Consider the following 11,392-nt stretch of genomic DNA (forward strand, 5'->3'; position numbering starts at 1 on the left):
TCCAGTGGCCAATTTCTAACCTAAAATGTAAATATTTTTCCCTCACATTTGTTACATTCCCAGCAGTTTAATTTCAGTCTAGTGCTTTGCTGAAAGAAATCCTAACAACTAAATATTTTAATGTTATTTTTTTTCATTCCTTTCACTATCCCAGCCCATCTAAAATCATTAAGCATATTTTATATGTCATGGAGGCGTAAACCCCACCGAAAGCAGACTATGTCTGGAGCAGATGTGATTATCTTTTCTATTTCTTTATATACAGTATATAACACATTTGAAATTCCTGATAAGCCTCAAGGACTTTCACAACGGATGAGGAGGTTCTTATCTAAAGTGGTGACATTACGATGTGCCGCATGCCTTCACAAATTCTGTTCTATTGTCCTGAATGTGTTTTCCGGCCTGGGTTACGTCTCACTTTGTGGATTGCCAAGTTACAGCTGGCTGCTCATTTCAGTTTGTGATTGTTACCTTGTGCTGTTACCTTCTTGGATATTCACTTGCTGGTCAGTACTGGGGGGCTCCACATAGCCTGACAGGGATTTTCAGGGGACTCTGTTCTTAGTGAAGGTAATTGGATTGGAGTTAAATATTTCTTTTTATTAAGGTCCTAGAGTCAGGTCAGGCTCAACATAAAATGGCATAGCTGAGTTTATCCATCCATCTGTTAATTTTCTTGACCAATCTGTTCTTCAGATTTTGTAACCAATTTAGTCTGGTAACAACTCATATGGTACCAGAGCCAATTAAAGCAGAAGCCCACACTGGACAAAGGTCAAGCTTGTTCATCTGTACAACCACCTGTCAATTTTTTTTTGTTTTGTTTTTAACGCCAATGAAGTTTTGAAGTCCAGCCATGGTTTATGAGAAGTTCGATGCAGTTGTGGCACTCTAGTGAAAGGCATATGGGCTTCATATGGGATGCCAGATTTGAAGTTACCCATCATTCACTTCTTTTTCCATACCCATTTAATCCAATTATAGTGTCCACTATGGACTGGAGCCAGCGGACAGGATCAGACACAAAAACAGTGGATGAGTAGTTTGGACAGTAGAGCACAATCCAACAAGATTACTGTGCTCTTTAGTCGATGGCTCTGTTGAAAACAGGCTCTTATTTAAAGCAACTGAGAAATACATGTGACATATTAAAACCAGCTCAACTTTACAACTGATTTTCTGAACCCTCTTCTCTCAGCATAGAAAAGACAACTCTGTAACGGCCAGTGTGATTTTCTATGCTGTGGTGAGCTGGGATGGTAACGTCACTTCAGGAGTGACCCACCAAATCAACAGGCTAATTAAAAGGTCAGGCCTTCAGAGGTATCAGCAGAGAAGAAAATGAAGTGAAAACCAAGTGGAATTAGCAGAACAATGAACACTGCTGCACATCCTTCCTCTCTGTGGCACACTGTCACTGAGGACTTTCAGACAACTAATGTTTTAGAAGAAGTGTGCCAAGAAACACGACTCGGGGCTCCAACAGCGATACACCTGTATAATGCTTCAAGGTGACTGTGACTGCCCCCCTCTTTATCTTTAGCCAAATCAAATGGTTTTTCTTTTTAGTTTTCTTTATTTTTTAGTAATTTTTTTGTATTTTTATTATAATACTAGTGACTGGGAGCCCCATTGAATCAGCTCCAAATTCTACGTTTGTGAAATCCATACTTTCTCTGCAAAGAATTATTTGTTTTTTAAGTACTTGAAATGATTTTGTTATCATGACACTGATTTGTACTTAAAATAGACCTTTTCGGCTGATGTAATGAAGAGCTTCCCGTTTAAACGGGGCTGCGAGACGTGAACTCAGCTCTTCTGCGCACCTCATTTGATTTTTTCCGGCAAACCAATTTTCAAAACAAACCGTATTTTACGACTCCAATCAGAGTCAGAGTAATAATTATGTTGGCGTGGTCATTTTAGATCTGAGATCGGCTACAATTTAAACAATGACCGTTGTTAATACCCAGCCGTCATTACTCAGTTTGGCAATAGATGTCAGAAGAGCGGATGCCAAAACTGAACTGCCCAAAGACAGATTTTGACGTACCAAGCAAATGGCGATACGTTCTAAATTACTTACGGTTCCGCAGCTGTCGAAGGGTTTAAGTCAGTTGTCGATGTTAATCCTGGAAAGTAATCCCCACCAAACCAACATTCCAAAAACCAACCAAACTTACTGTTATCTGATCGAATCAACACCGACTCACTATACTTGGCCGTCCAGTGGCGTCACTGAAGCATTTGGATATTCTTAGCCAATCATGCAATACTGCGTCCGCGTTTGCCACGTTATGTTCTAACTACAGAGGCAGAGTCCCATTGCATGGATCTAACTTGTATTGAGTCGAGGTATTGACGTGAACACCAAACATACGGGGTATTGAATGCAAACACCATACATACGGGGTATTGACGTGAACAACCATACATACGGGGTATTGACGTGAACAACCATACATACAGATAGCATCAAATTATATATAAGGATGTCATGTCAATATATAATCTGCTTAATTCAGACTAGAGTCACAGAAGGTGCTGAAGCCTAATTCACCTAGCAGAAACAAACTGTGAACAGGGCGCCACTCCATTGTGGTGCAAACACACACACAGACACACATACACACACACACAGACCAAACACACTAAGGTCAATTTAGTGCTCCAGCTCACTGAACCTGCTTTGGACAATGGGAGGAAACTGGAGCACCCAGAAAAAACCCTTCAGCAGCCTATTTGGATTGAGCACAACTCTCTAAATTACTGACTCTATTTATTATTGAGCTTCTAGTAAAAGCTAAATTTCCTTCTTGGGTTAAATACAATACTATCTATCTATCTATCTATCTATCTATCTATCTATCTATCTATCTATCAAGGCAAATGAGAAGCCAGTTATGGGCAAGACACCTGGATGATCAAACTGCAACTAAAATCAGTCCTGTGTTGGATGACCTCCATCTTAGTCAAATAGAAATTAGGCTAACTTGGTAGGCGCACAGGTGATTGACCCCGTAGATCAGTGTTTCCCAACCTCAGTCCAGGGGACCCACTGTGGCTGCAAGTTTTTGTTCCAACCAGCTTCCTAATCAGTGACAACACCAGATAGCACTGATCTCATTTAATTAGCTAGTATTATAGACATATTTCTGCTTTTGCTATAGATTTAAATGCTTAACTCTCTTTTGTTGATTTCATTATATTTTGCCCTTTTTCTGTGCAGTTTTTCCCCTTCGTTGTATCTTATTAATGACAATTAGAAATGAGCAGCACAGACACGCTGGCAAACAACACTGAATAATCAAAGGCTGCAACTACTTTAGCGTCAGACCTACTAATTAGTAAATAATGGATTAATTAAGAAATTAGAACACCTAGAAAAGCAGAATGAAAATCAAGATGAAAATATTGTTAAAAAGAAAAAAATACATTATTCCTATATAACTGCTTGGTTCATTTGAATATATACTGTATATATATTTTTACGAAACTTAGTTTTCTATTTCTATATTGTTCCCAAAACACAGAACTTGGGAAATAACAGTTCACTTAATTAGCCCAGGAGTCCGATTAAGAACAGAAGCTGGTTGGAGCAAAAACCTGCAGCCACAGTGGGTCCTCAGGACCGAGTTTGGGAAACACTGATTTAGACTGTAATATAATACAATTCACAGTGTTTAGACAGAGCACAGATATACAAACTAAAGCTGTTAAGTTTATGTTTAATAGGGCAAATTTTGATCAGATGCAGTAAAGACTATAAAAGGTAAACTGAGATACTGTATGTGCGGAGACAGTCAAGAAGCATTTAAACAGGTTTTGAAATATTTTACATATAATGCAGGACGTTTGTTCCAAATTTGGATTTAGAAAGAAATTAACGAAAACTCCACAATGGGTAAAAAGGGAGATAAAAAAGAAGCAGCAAGGGAAAAAATAATAATAATAACTGTATAAGGCATGTAAGACTAATAACTCCATTGTGGAGTGTATGAGAGCACAAGGGCAACCATTAAAGAAGATATTAGGGAAGCTAAAAGGCAGTGGGAGAGAAATATTTCAAAAAATATAAAGTAAGACCCAAAGAGATTGTTTCAGTTCTTTAGTAGCAAAAGAACATTCAAGACAGATGTGAATGCTTATCATAAACACTACAAAAGAAATAAGATGTACAGACAATGACAAAATGGATCCTATGCACTTGCATTTTCTGAGGTTTTCACATATGAAGAAATGGATAGCATCCCATCAGTAACAGGGACCACTTAGGAGGTACTGAGTGATTTGGTGATCGTGGATGGAGAATTGCTGCTTAGATTAAACAGTCTAAAATCTAACAAATCACCAGGACCAGATAATATTTATCCGTGATGCTTAACGAGGTTAGCGAGTGCATATGTAAACCATTGATGTATATTTTAGAAAGTCACTGTGTACTGAAGATATTCTTGAAAAGAATGGAAAAATGACTAATATCATACAATTATATACATTAAAAAAGGTGATTGGGAAGATGCAAGTAATGGTTAGCTAGTAAGCCTAAGGTGCATCAGAGGTAATGGAAGGAATTTTTAAAGGAAAGATCGAGCAGCTCAGGGCATGTACAAGGCTTTTACTAAACAGTCAGCATGGGTTCAGATGGACGAGGTCACAATTTACTAACATGCTGGAATTCTATGAAGAAGCAACAAATGTATATGATCAGAATGGTACTTATATTACTTAACGTAGTTTTCAAAAAGCATTTGATAAGATCCTACAAGAGAGTTTGGGCATCAAACTAAAAGAAGTGTGAATTCAGATCATAGTGTGCAAATGGGAACAAAATTGGCTTAAACATGTAAAGGGTCATGGTGCAAGAAACCTTGTCAGATTTAGATGACGCTGAAAATGGTGCTCCTCAGGGGTCATAAATAGAGCCACTGCTGTTTTTAATATATTGTACATCAATGACCTAGATATGAAGAGAAAACACAAAATGGTTCATTTTGCAGATGATACCAATCTTGCTAGGATGGCAGATAATTTGTAATCATTTGAATCATCACAGAGTGTCTTGGATGGAACACGGGCACGAGCAGATTTATGGCAAATGATATTCAATGTAAGTAAGTGTAGGGTATTGCATATAGGAAATAGAAATATTACATTTGAAAACACAATAGGAGGTCTAAGAGTTATTCACTGTAACTAGCTACATATAGACAGTGTTTAGAAGTGATGAAGAAGGCTAAGAGAATGTTTCATTGTATAATGCCCTGAAGTCCAAGGAGGTTCTGCTAAAGCTTTATAACACACTGGTGAGGCCTCATCTGGAATACTGTGTGCAGTTTTGGTCTCCGGGCTACAAAAAGGACATAGCAGCAGAAAAGGTCCAGAGAAGAGCGACTAGGCTGATTCCAGGGCTACAGGGGATGAATTATGAGGAAAGATTAAAAGAGCTGAGCCTTTACAGGTCACCACAACTGGAGTCAAATTCCTTGTATGCATGCATACTTGGTCAATATATTTGATTCTGACTCTTAAAGCAAAAGGAGACTGAAAGATGACATGAATGAAGTGTTTTAAATTATTAAAGCAATTAGTACAGTGGATCAAAGCTCTTACTTTAAAATGAGTTAACAGGAACATTGGGACACAGTTGGAAACTTCTTAAGAGAAGATTTTGCACAAACTTTAGGAAGTTTTTTTTCATTAAGCGAACCACAGAACATGTAATAAGCTACCAAGTAGCCTAGTGGTCAGTAAGGCAACTATAAATTAGGTAAATAGGATTGGTAAGCTTTGTTGGACTGAATGGCCTGTTCTCGCAAAATATTTTCTAATGGTCTAATGTGTGAGATTTAATTTATACTAATGAACTCTGTTATCCAGCTTGGCAAAAATTGTCAATGATACTGCATAATTTTCCATTAATGAAAACAGAATGCTGCTTCCCCTGGCTGGCAATACAAGGCATTGACATTTCCTAGAAAGATCAGGTTGTATTTTCTGGACAGTTAACTGGGCTGTTTGCCGTCCCTGACTATCAAGCACTGCCTGCCAGGGTCCAGCTGATAACAGTGCTAGTCAGTCCCTTTTGTCCATTTGTGATTTGAGTTACTCAAGAGAGCTGATGACGGATCACTAATGGACTTTGCAGGAGGACATTTCTCTTCAATTTAGAGTTTACAATAAATATAACCTCCTCCAATACTAGGCTCCTGTCCACCCACTAAAGTCCACTGATTCTGGAAATCTTGCTGTGCTCCAAACTAACCTGCACTCCATGGGTGGCAGAGCATTCAGCTCAATAGCACCCAGACCTCCCTGAATTAATGAGATTAGCCGACTCAATTCATTCATATAAAAAACAACATAAAACACATTTATTCAGGAAGGCATTTAACTTACTCTGCTATTCTGACCTTCTTTCAATTTACCCTCTCTGTCCTGATGCCCAGGAAGAATTGTACTTGTATCACAAATTATGTTATTTGTTTGGAACTTCCTTGTAGTAATCATATTTTTTGTGTTTTTATTCTGCTTTATTGTAGCTTATTCTATTTCGATATTTTGTATATTCTGTATTTAGTACTGTGGTGGACTGGCGCCCTGCCTGGGGTTTATTTCCTGCCTTGCGCCCTGTGTTGGCTGGGATTGGCTCCAGCAGACCCCGTGACCCTGTAGTTAGGATATAGTGGGTTGGATAATGGATGGATGTATTTAGTATTTATGCAGATATTATTTATATCCAATGTTTGTGCCCAATTGTTATTTCTGAATTTCTGTGAGGCGCTTTGTGCATGGGAAAAGTGCCATATACATTAATAAAATGCATTATTATTATTATTATTATTATTATTATTATTATTATTATTATTATTATTATTATTACTGGAACCCATACTTTATTTGATCTACTTGCTTTCCATAGGCAACTACAAATGTTTTCTGTCACAGTGATGGGAATGAAGATCAACGCACAACAGATAACAACAAATGGAGAAAGCTACTTTTGGAACTACCCATTTCATTACTTCTTTTAAAGGAGATATGATGAGATGATGATGAAGATGGTGATATATGATATCCCTAGTTTGAGTCATAAATCTTTTATGTATACTATTTCCAGTTAAATGGATTGGCATGTTTCTTCAGGAATGGATCGCTTCTAATGTTTGATGTGGTTAAAAACCTCCAGGCATATGTGTCCCTGTATTAGACAATTGAGTTAATGCATACATTACAAAAAAATGAAAAAGTTGCAACAGATAGATAGATAGATAGATAGATAGATAGATAGATAGATAGACAGCCTTAAAAACAACTACATAGAAGAAGCAATTTTGATTGCATATTGACTAATATGGGGTAGCATGAATGGACACTCTAGTAATTTATTGTCTTTTCAGTGTAATTGTTTACCCTTCCCAAGCTTTTTTATTTTTATTTTTCTTAAATGGAGCCCAGGACCATGGCAGCTCGAGCTCAGTGCCACACACTGGTCTCTCAGCCTCTGTCAGAGAATCTTCTTCAAGTTTTGTCCGCTGCACTTTCACTTCCTGCCACCCCACAGAGACTTGTGTCAAAATAAACAGGACTCCCCCTCGGTCCCCAGGCTGAGGTTCCAGGACCTGCCCTCAGCTGACTGCCACACTCAGGTCAGTGTGACAAAGAGGCAGGCATGGCAAAGCAAGCAGTAACAGGCCACATTGTTTTGCTCTTAAAGCGATTATGAAGAACAGGCATGAACCATCCATCGGGCACCACATAGAGGAATTGGTGAATCATCTCACTATTAGTTAGATCTCCTGGAGATACCAATTAAAAAATGACAATCAGCCATTCTAGATATTATACAGGAGAGTATACAGCCCATCCACCCCAGAAAAACTAAAACAAGCAGAATACACTGTTACAAAAAAAAAAAAGAGAATTTATTTGCAGGCAATGTTGTCTAAGCTATTCATTTTACACATTCAACTGCAATTCACATTCACATTCTACTAGGGTCCGTTATATTATTTATATAGGTTGTCCCTTCACATTTTATGTACAAATGGATTTATTTACAAAAATATATATTTTTACAAAATCATTATACTCAATGAAACTTAAATCATTACTCAGTATAAAAAGACACTTTACAGTAAAACTAGTATATATATTTATATATAAAAAAAACAAAAGTTCTGAATTAACACAGCAGCAGACCAAAGCGCGAGGTGCAGCTGTCTACCACACAGTTCCTGTGTTAATCTCTCCAAATGTTATGTGCTTTGTTCTCAAGTGTTGCGAGTTGCTTTCTTTTTTGGGGCCTTCCTTCCTTTGTCCTGCTTCTGCTTCTCTCACTGACATCCACACTCCTCCACAATCATGTCCTCGTGATGCCGCAAAGTCACCTCTCCGTTTTCGTAGTACAACATGGAGAGAGGGCTGAGTTTAGTGGGCACGCAAGATGGGCATGGCACTCGGTTCGGCTGGTACAGCTTCAGCAAGCTCTGCAAAATAATAAAAGAAAGACAAGAGTTAGTAGTTGTTTGGCAAAAGCAAAATACATCTTAGTAGTCAAGACCAGAGACTTGCTACTCTCCCACAGTTATAAACGTATTTATCATTTGTAGGCTAACCCCACTGAACATACAGAAATATAGACTCACCTGCATGTAGGCATGATTGGTTGGCTTGAAGGACTCATCCACCGGACTGGGGCATTCTCCCTCACACCTGAAGGCGTTGTATCTCTTGGGGTACACAATCCAGTCATTCCAGCCAATCTGTTCAAAGTCCACCCACATGTCGACCTTTCTGCACAACGGTTTGGCGACAGTGTCTTCCGATTGTGGAGTGTCCGCCACAGCTCCAGCTGCTTTCACCCTCTCTCTTTGTTTGCGGTTTCTTTTGTGCCGACGACCTGAAAGCTCTTCAGATGCAGCCTTGTCCAGAATTACAAATTTTGAGTGTTCCACAGTTTGGATGAGAGTCGGCGCTCCTCTGGAGTTCATGGACTTGGATTGTTTGGAGAAGACGACCATCATGACCCGGTCCTCAGTGTTGTGGTACACCTTGTGTTTTCCATTTTGCAGCAGTTGTAGCCTCGCTGAGCCATCATCCGGCTGGGATTCCTCTGCATAAGAGTCTTTGTGAGGAGGCACTTGAAACTTATCAGGATTGCTGGCACTCTGCAGAAGCCAGTACTTCAGCAACGAGGTTATGTTGAACACTTTCCAAGAAGAATCCATTGGACTTGGTGATGCGGAAAAGCTGCCCAGGAAAAGACGGTCTTTGCATCCTGAGTCAGAGCAGCTAAGTTCCTGAGAGTGGAAAATCTCCATGGTGGCATTCTTTGAGTTGGAAAATTGGGGAATCCTGATCCTCAGTTCAGACATCTGGACAATCTCATTAGGTGAAATAGACGACATGTCAAAAGTAAAACTCCATTTGTCCCCAATCTGATAGCAACCTGGATTAAGCAGAACAGAAGACAAAAATGTTAGAAACAAAAATAAAGGGAATGAAACTCACAAGCAGAAGACACATAAGTAGACATTATTAGATTTAATGAAAAGCAAGAAATAAGGGAGCCTGTTCTGATGTAATCTGCAGTTGTTACAAAGCTCAAGAGGAAGGCTAGAATTCTTCTAAACACTAGCAGATGGTAAAAAAAGCAAGGCAGTGAAAAGGGGACAGTCAGCATGCCATGTGTCAAAACAACGATGGGATGTGTATTGCCCTCCAGAGCCTCACCTCTAACCCCCCCTGCCGCCCACAGCCTACTTTTATAACAGACGTCTAGCCTTTCAATACACAAAATGGGTCCTTAATGTTCAATACGCATTGCTGACACAGTCCCGCTGTGGAAAGATTTGATAAGACCCTATTGGGTACGGTGGCTAATGACAAGGAGGTTAAGCGGTGGGCTTACTGGGCATATCAATAGCAACACTTCAAGTACTATAATAATAATAATAATAATAATAATAATAATAATAATAATAATAATGCAGATCAAATCATCAGTAAAAGCTCACTTACTTTTTGCCCGCAGGCTGAGCACGGAGTCCGCCTCCCGCACCGCCGCACTCTCCTCGGCGATTCTCGGTCTGTTGTCCTCGCCCAGTCTGAAGGTGCGGTACAGCTGCATCATGTAAAGCGGGTACCTGGGCAGGTGATGCGCACTCTTATATCCCAAGACGCTCTTCAGCCCGGTCGCATGCCCTCCAGGCAGCTGAAGCGGCTCCGCGCCGCACATGCTGATCAAGGCACCCAGCAGGATCCATCGCACATTGGGGCGGTTGCTCAGCATCTTCTCCGACCTCTCTGCGTAGACGAGTTTTTGAAGGAGGGAGTCAGAGACAGAGAAAGAGAGAGTGAGAGAGACGCTCTGTGATCCTGCTTGCTCGGCTTGCACTCGGCTTCTGGCTCTGACAGGACACTCTGGGCTCTATATAGAAGGCGAGCGCGCTTTGATGAACGCCCCGTCAAACAAGCCTTTGATGTGACCCTCTCCCCATCAAAGGTCAGAGCTGCCAAGTTCATTGTCTGCAAAGTGCTGCCCTTTCTTCTCCAAGTGCTCTCTTCTGCTCGCCTCTGATTCGAGTTTGTCTGATTGTATTGGTGACTTTTTGTCATTGTTCCCACTGTAGGACGCTGTGCCTGTCATTTGTAATTGTAATTCCGTTTAGTTTCATGGACAACTCGTCACTGTTTTGTACTTTGCTTTGCCTATCAGTTTTTATGCTTAACTTGGGTTGCAATTTATACTCAGGCACTGCAAAATAAATAACGGGAATAAAATTGTCACATAAAGAAATTAAATACAGGATAAAATTTAAATGGTCATTATTGTGAATTGCGCAGATGTTTAAAATGAACGGCAAGAAAATGTAGTGTATATTAAATAAACAAACAAGCAAATACATAACGAAACGAAAATATACTCACGGATTTTAAATATCCTGTTTAAAAAGTACTGCTTGTGTCACGATTATTTCTCGAAATCGCTAAATAAAATATTGATTGTTTTTACAATTCAGTACACAAAAGGGAAATAAAATACCTATACACTCTTAGAAATGCCGTTTTTTTTAATTGCACTTTACTGGTTTGTGTGGGTCCTCGTATAGGCCAATTGCTTGAGAAAGAACTGTTTCATTCTGAGAAGTGTTGTTTGCATATGAAATTGGTTCTTCGAGCTTTGAAAATACCTAAAGATGAACAAAACAGAAATCTTTAACGTTTGTAGAGGCTACCTTATAGGATACTGACAGATCAAGAAAGCCCGATCTTGTGTGCAGCGAGAAACCTTTTCAATTCGGGAACCCGCTGGTATTTAACAAATCTGTTATCATCTAACCATGGCTATGTATGAAGCCTGTTACTGATCAAAATAAATAAAGGT

The 11,392-nt window shown here is 39.5% G+C and overlaps 1 protein-coding gene across 1 annotated transcript; it reads right to left on the bottom strand.

The window, feature by feature from the left end:
- Positions 1-7,958: 7,958 nt before the first annotated feature.
- LOC120539751 (nodal homolog 2-A-like) lies at positions 7,959-10,390 on the bottom strand. The gene is made up of 3 exons (XM_039770133.1): positions 10,027-10,390; positions 8,652-9,454; positions 7,959-8,492 (listed from the first exon to the last, which is right to left on the bottom strand). Exons 1-3 carry the CDS (start codon positions 10,295-10,297, stop codon positions 8,340-8,342), a joined length of 1,227 nt encoding a protein of 408 aa, XP_039626067.1. The 5' UTR covers positions 10,298-10,390; the 3' UTR covers positions 7,959-8,339.
- Positions 10,391-11,392: the final 1,002 nt, after the last annotated feature.

Source organism: Polypterus senegalus, chromosome 11, assembly GCF_016835505.1.
Source record: "Polypterus senegalus isolate Bchr_013 chromosome 11, ASM1683550v1, whole genome shotgun sequence".
In the NCBI taxonomy this organism is placed as follows: domain Eukaryota; kingdom Metazoa; phylum Chordata; class Cladistia; order Polypteriformes; family Polypteridae; genus Polypterus; species Polypterus senegalus.

Excerpts from the sequence above, each read along its gene's own strand:
- LOC120539751 (XM_039770133.1), bottom strand. The coding sequence starts at position 10,297 with ATGCTGAGCAACCGCCCCAATGTGCGATGGATCCTGCTGGGTGCCTTG. Across the intron at positions 9,455-10,026 it reads GCTCAGCCTGCGGGCAAAAA|GTTGCTATCAGATTGGGGAC; the intron begins GTAAGTGAGCTT and ends TGCTTAATCCAG. Across the intron at positions 8,493-8,651 it reads CCAATCATGCCTACATGCAG|AGCTTGCTGAAGCTGTACCA; the intron begins GTGAGTCTATAT and ends ATTATTTTGCAG.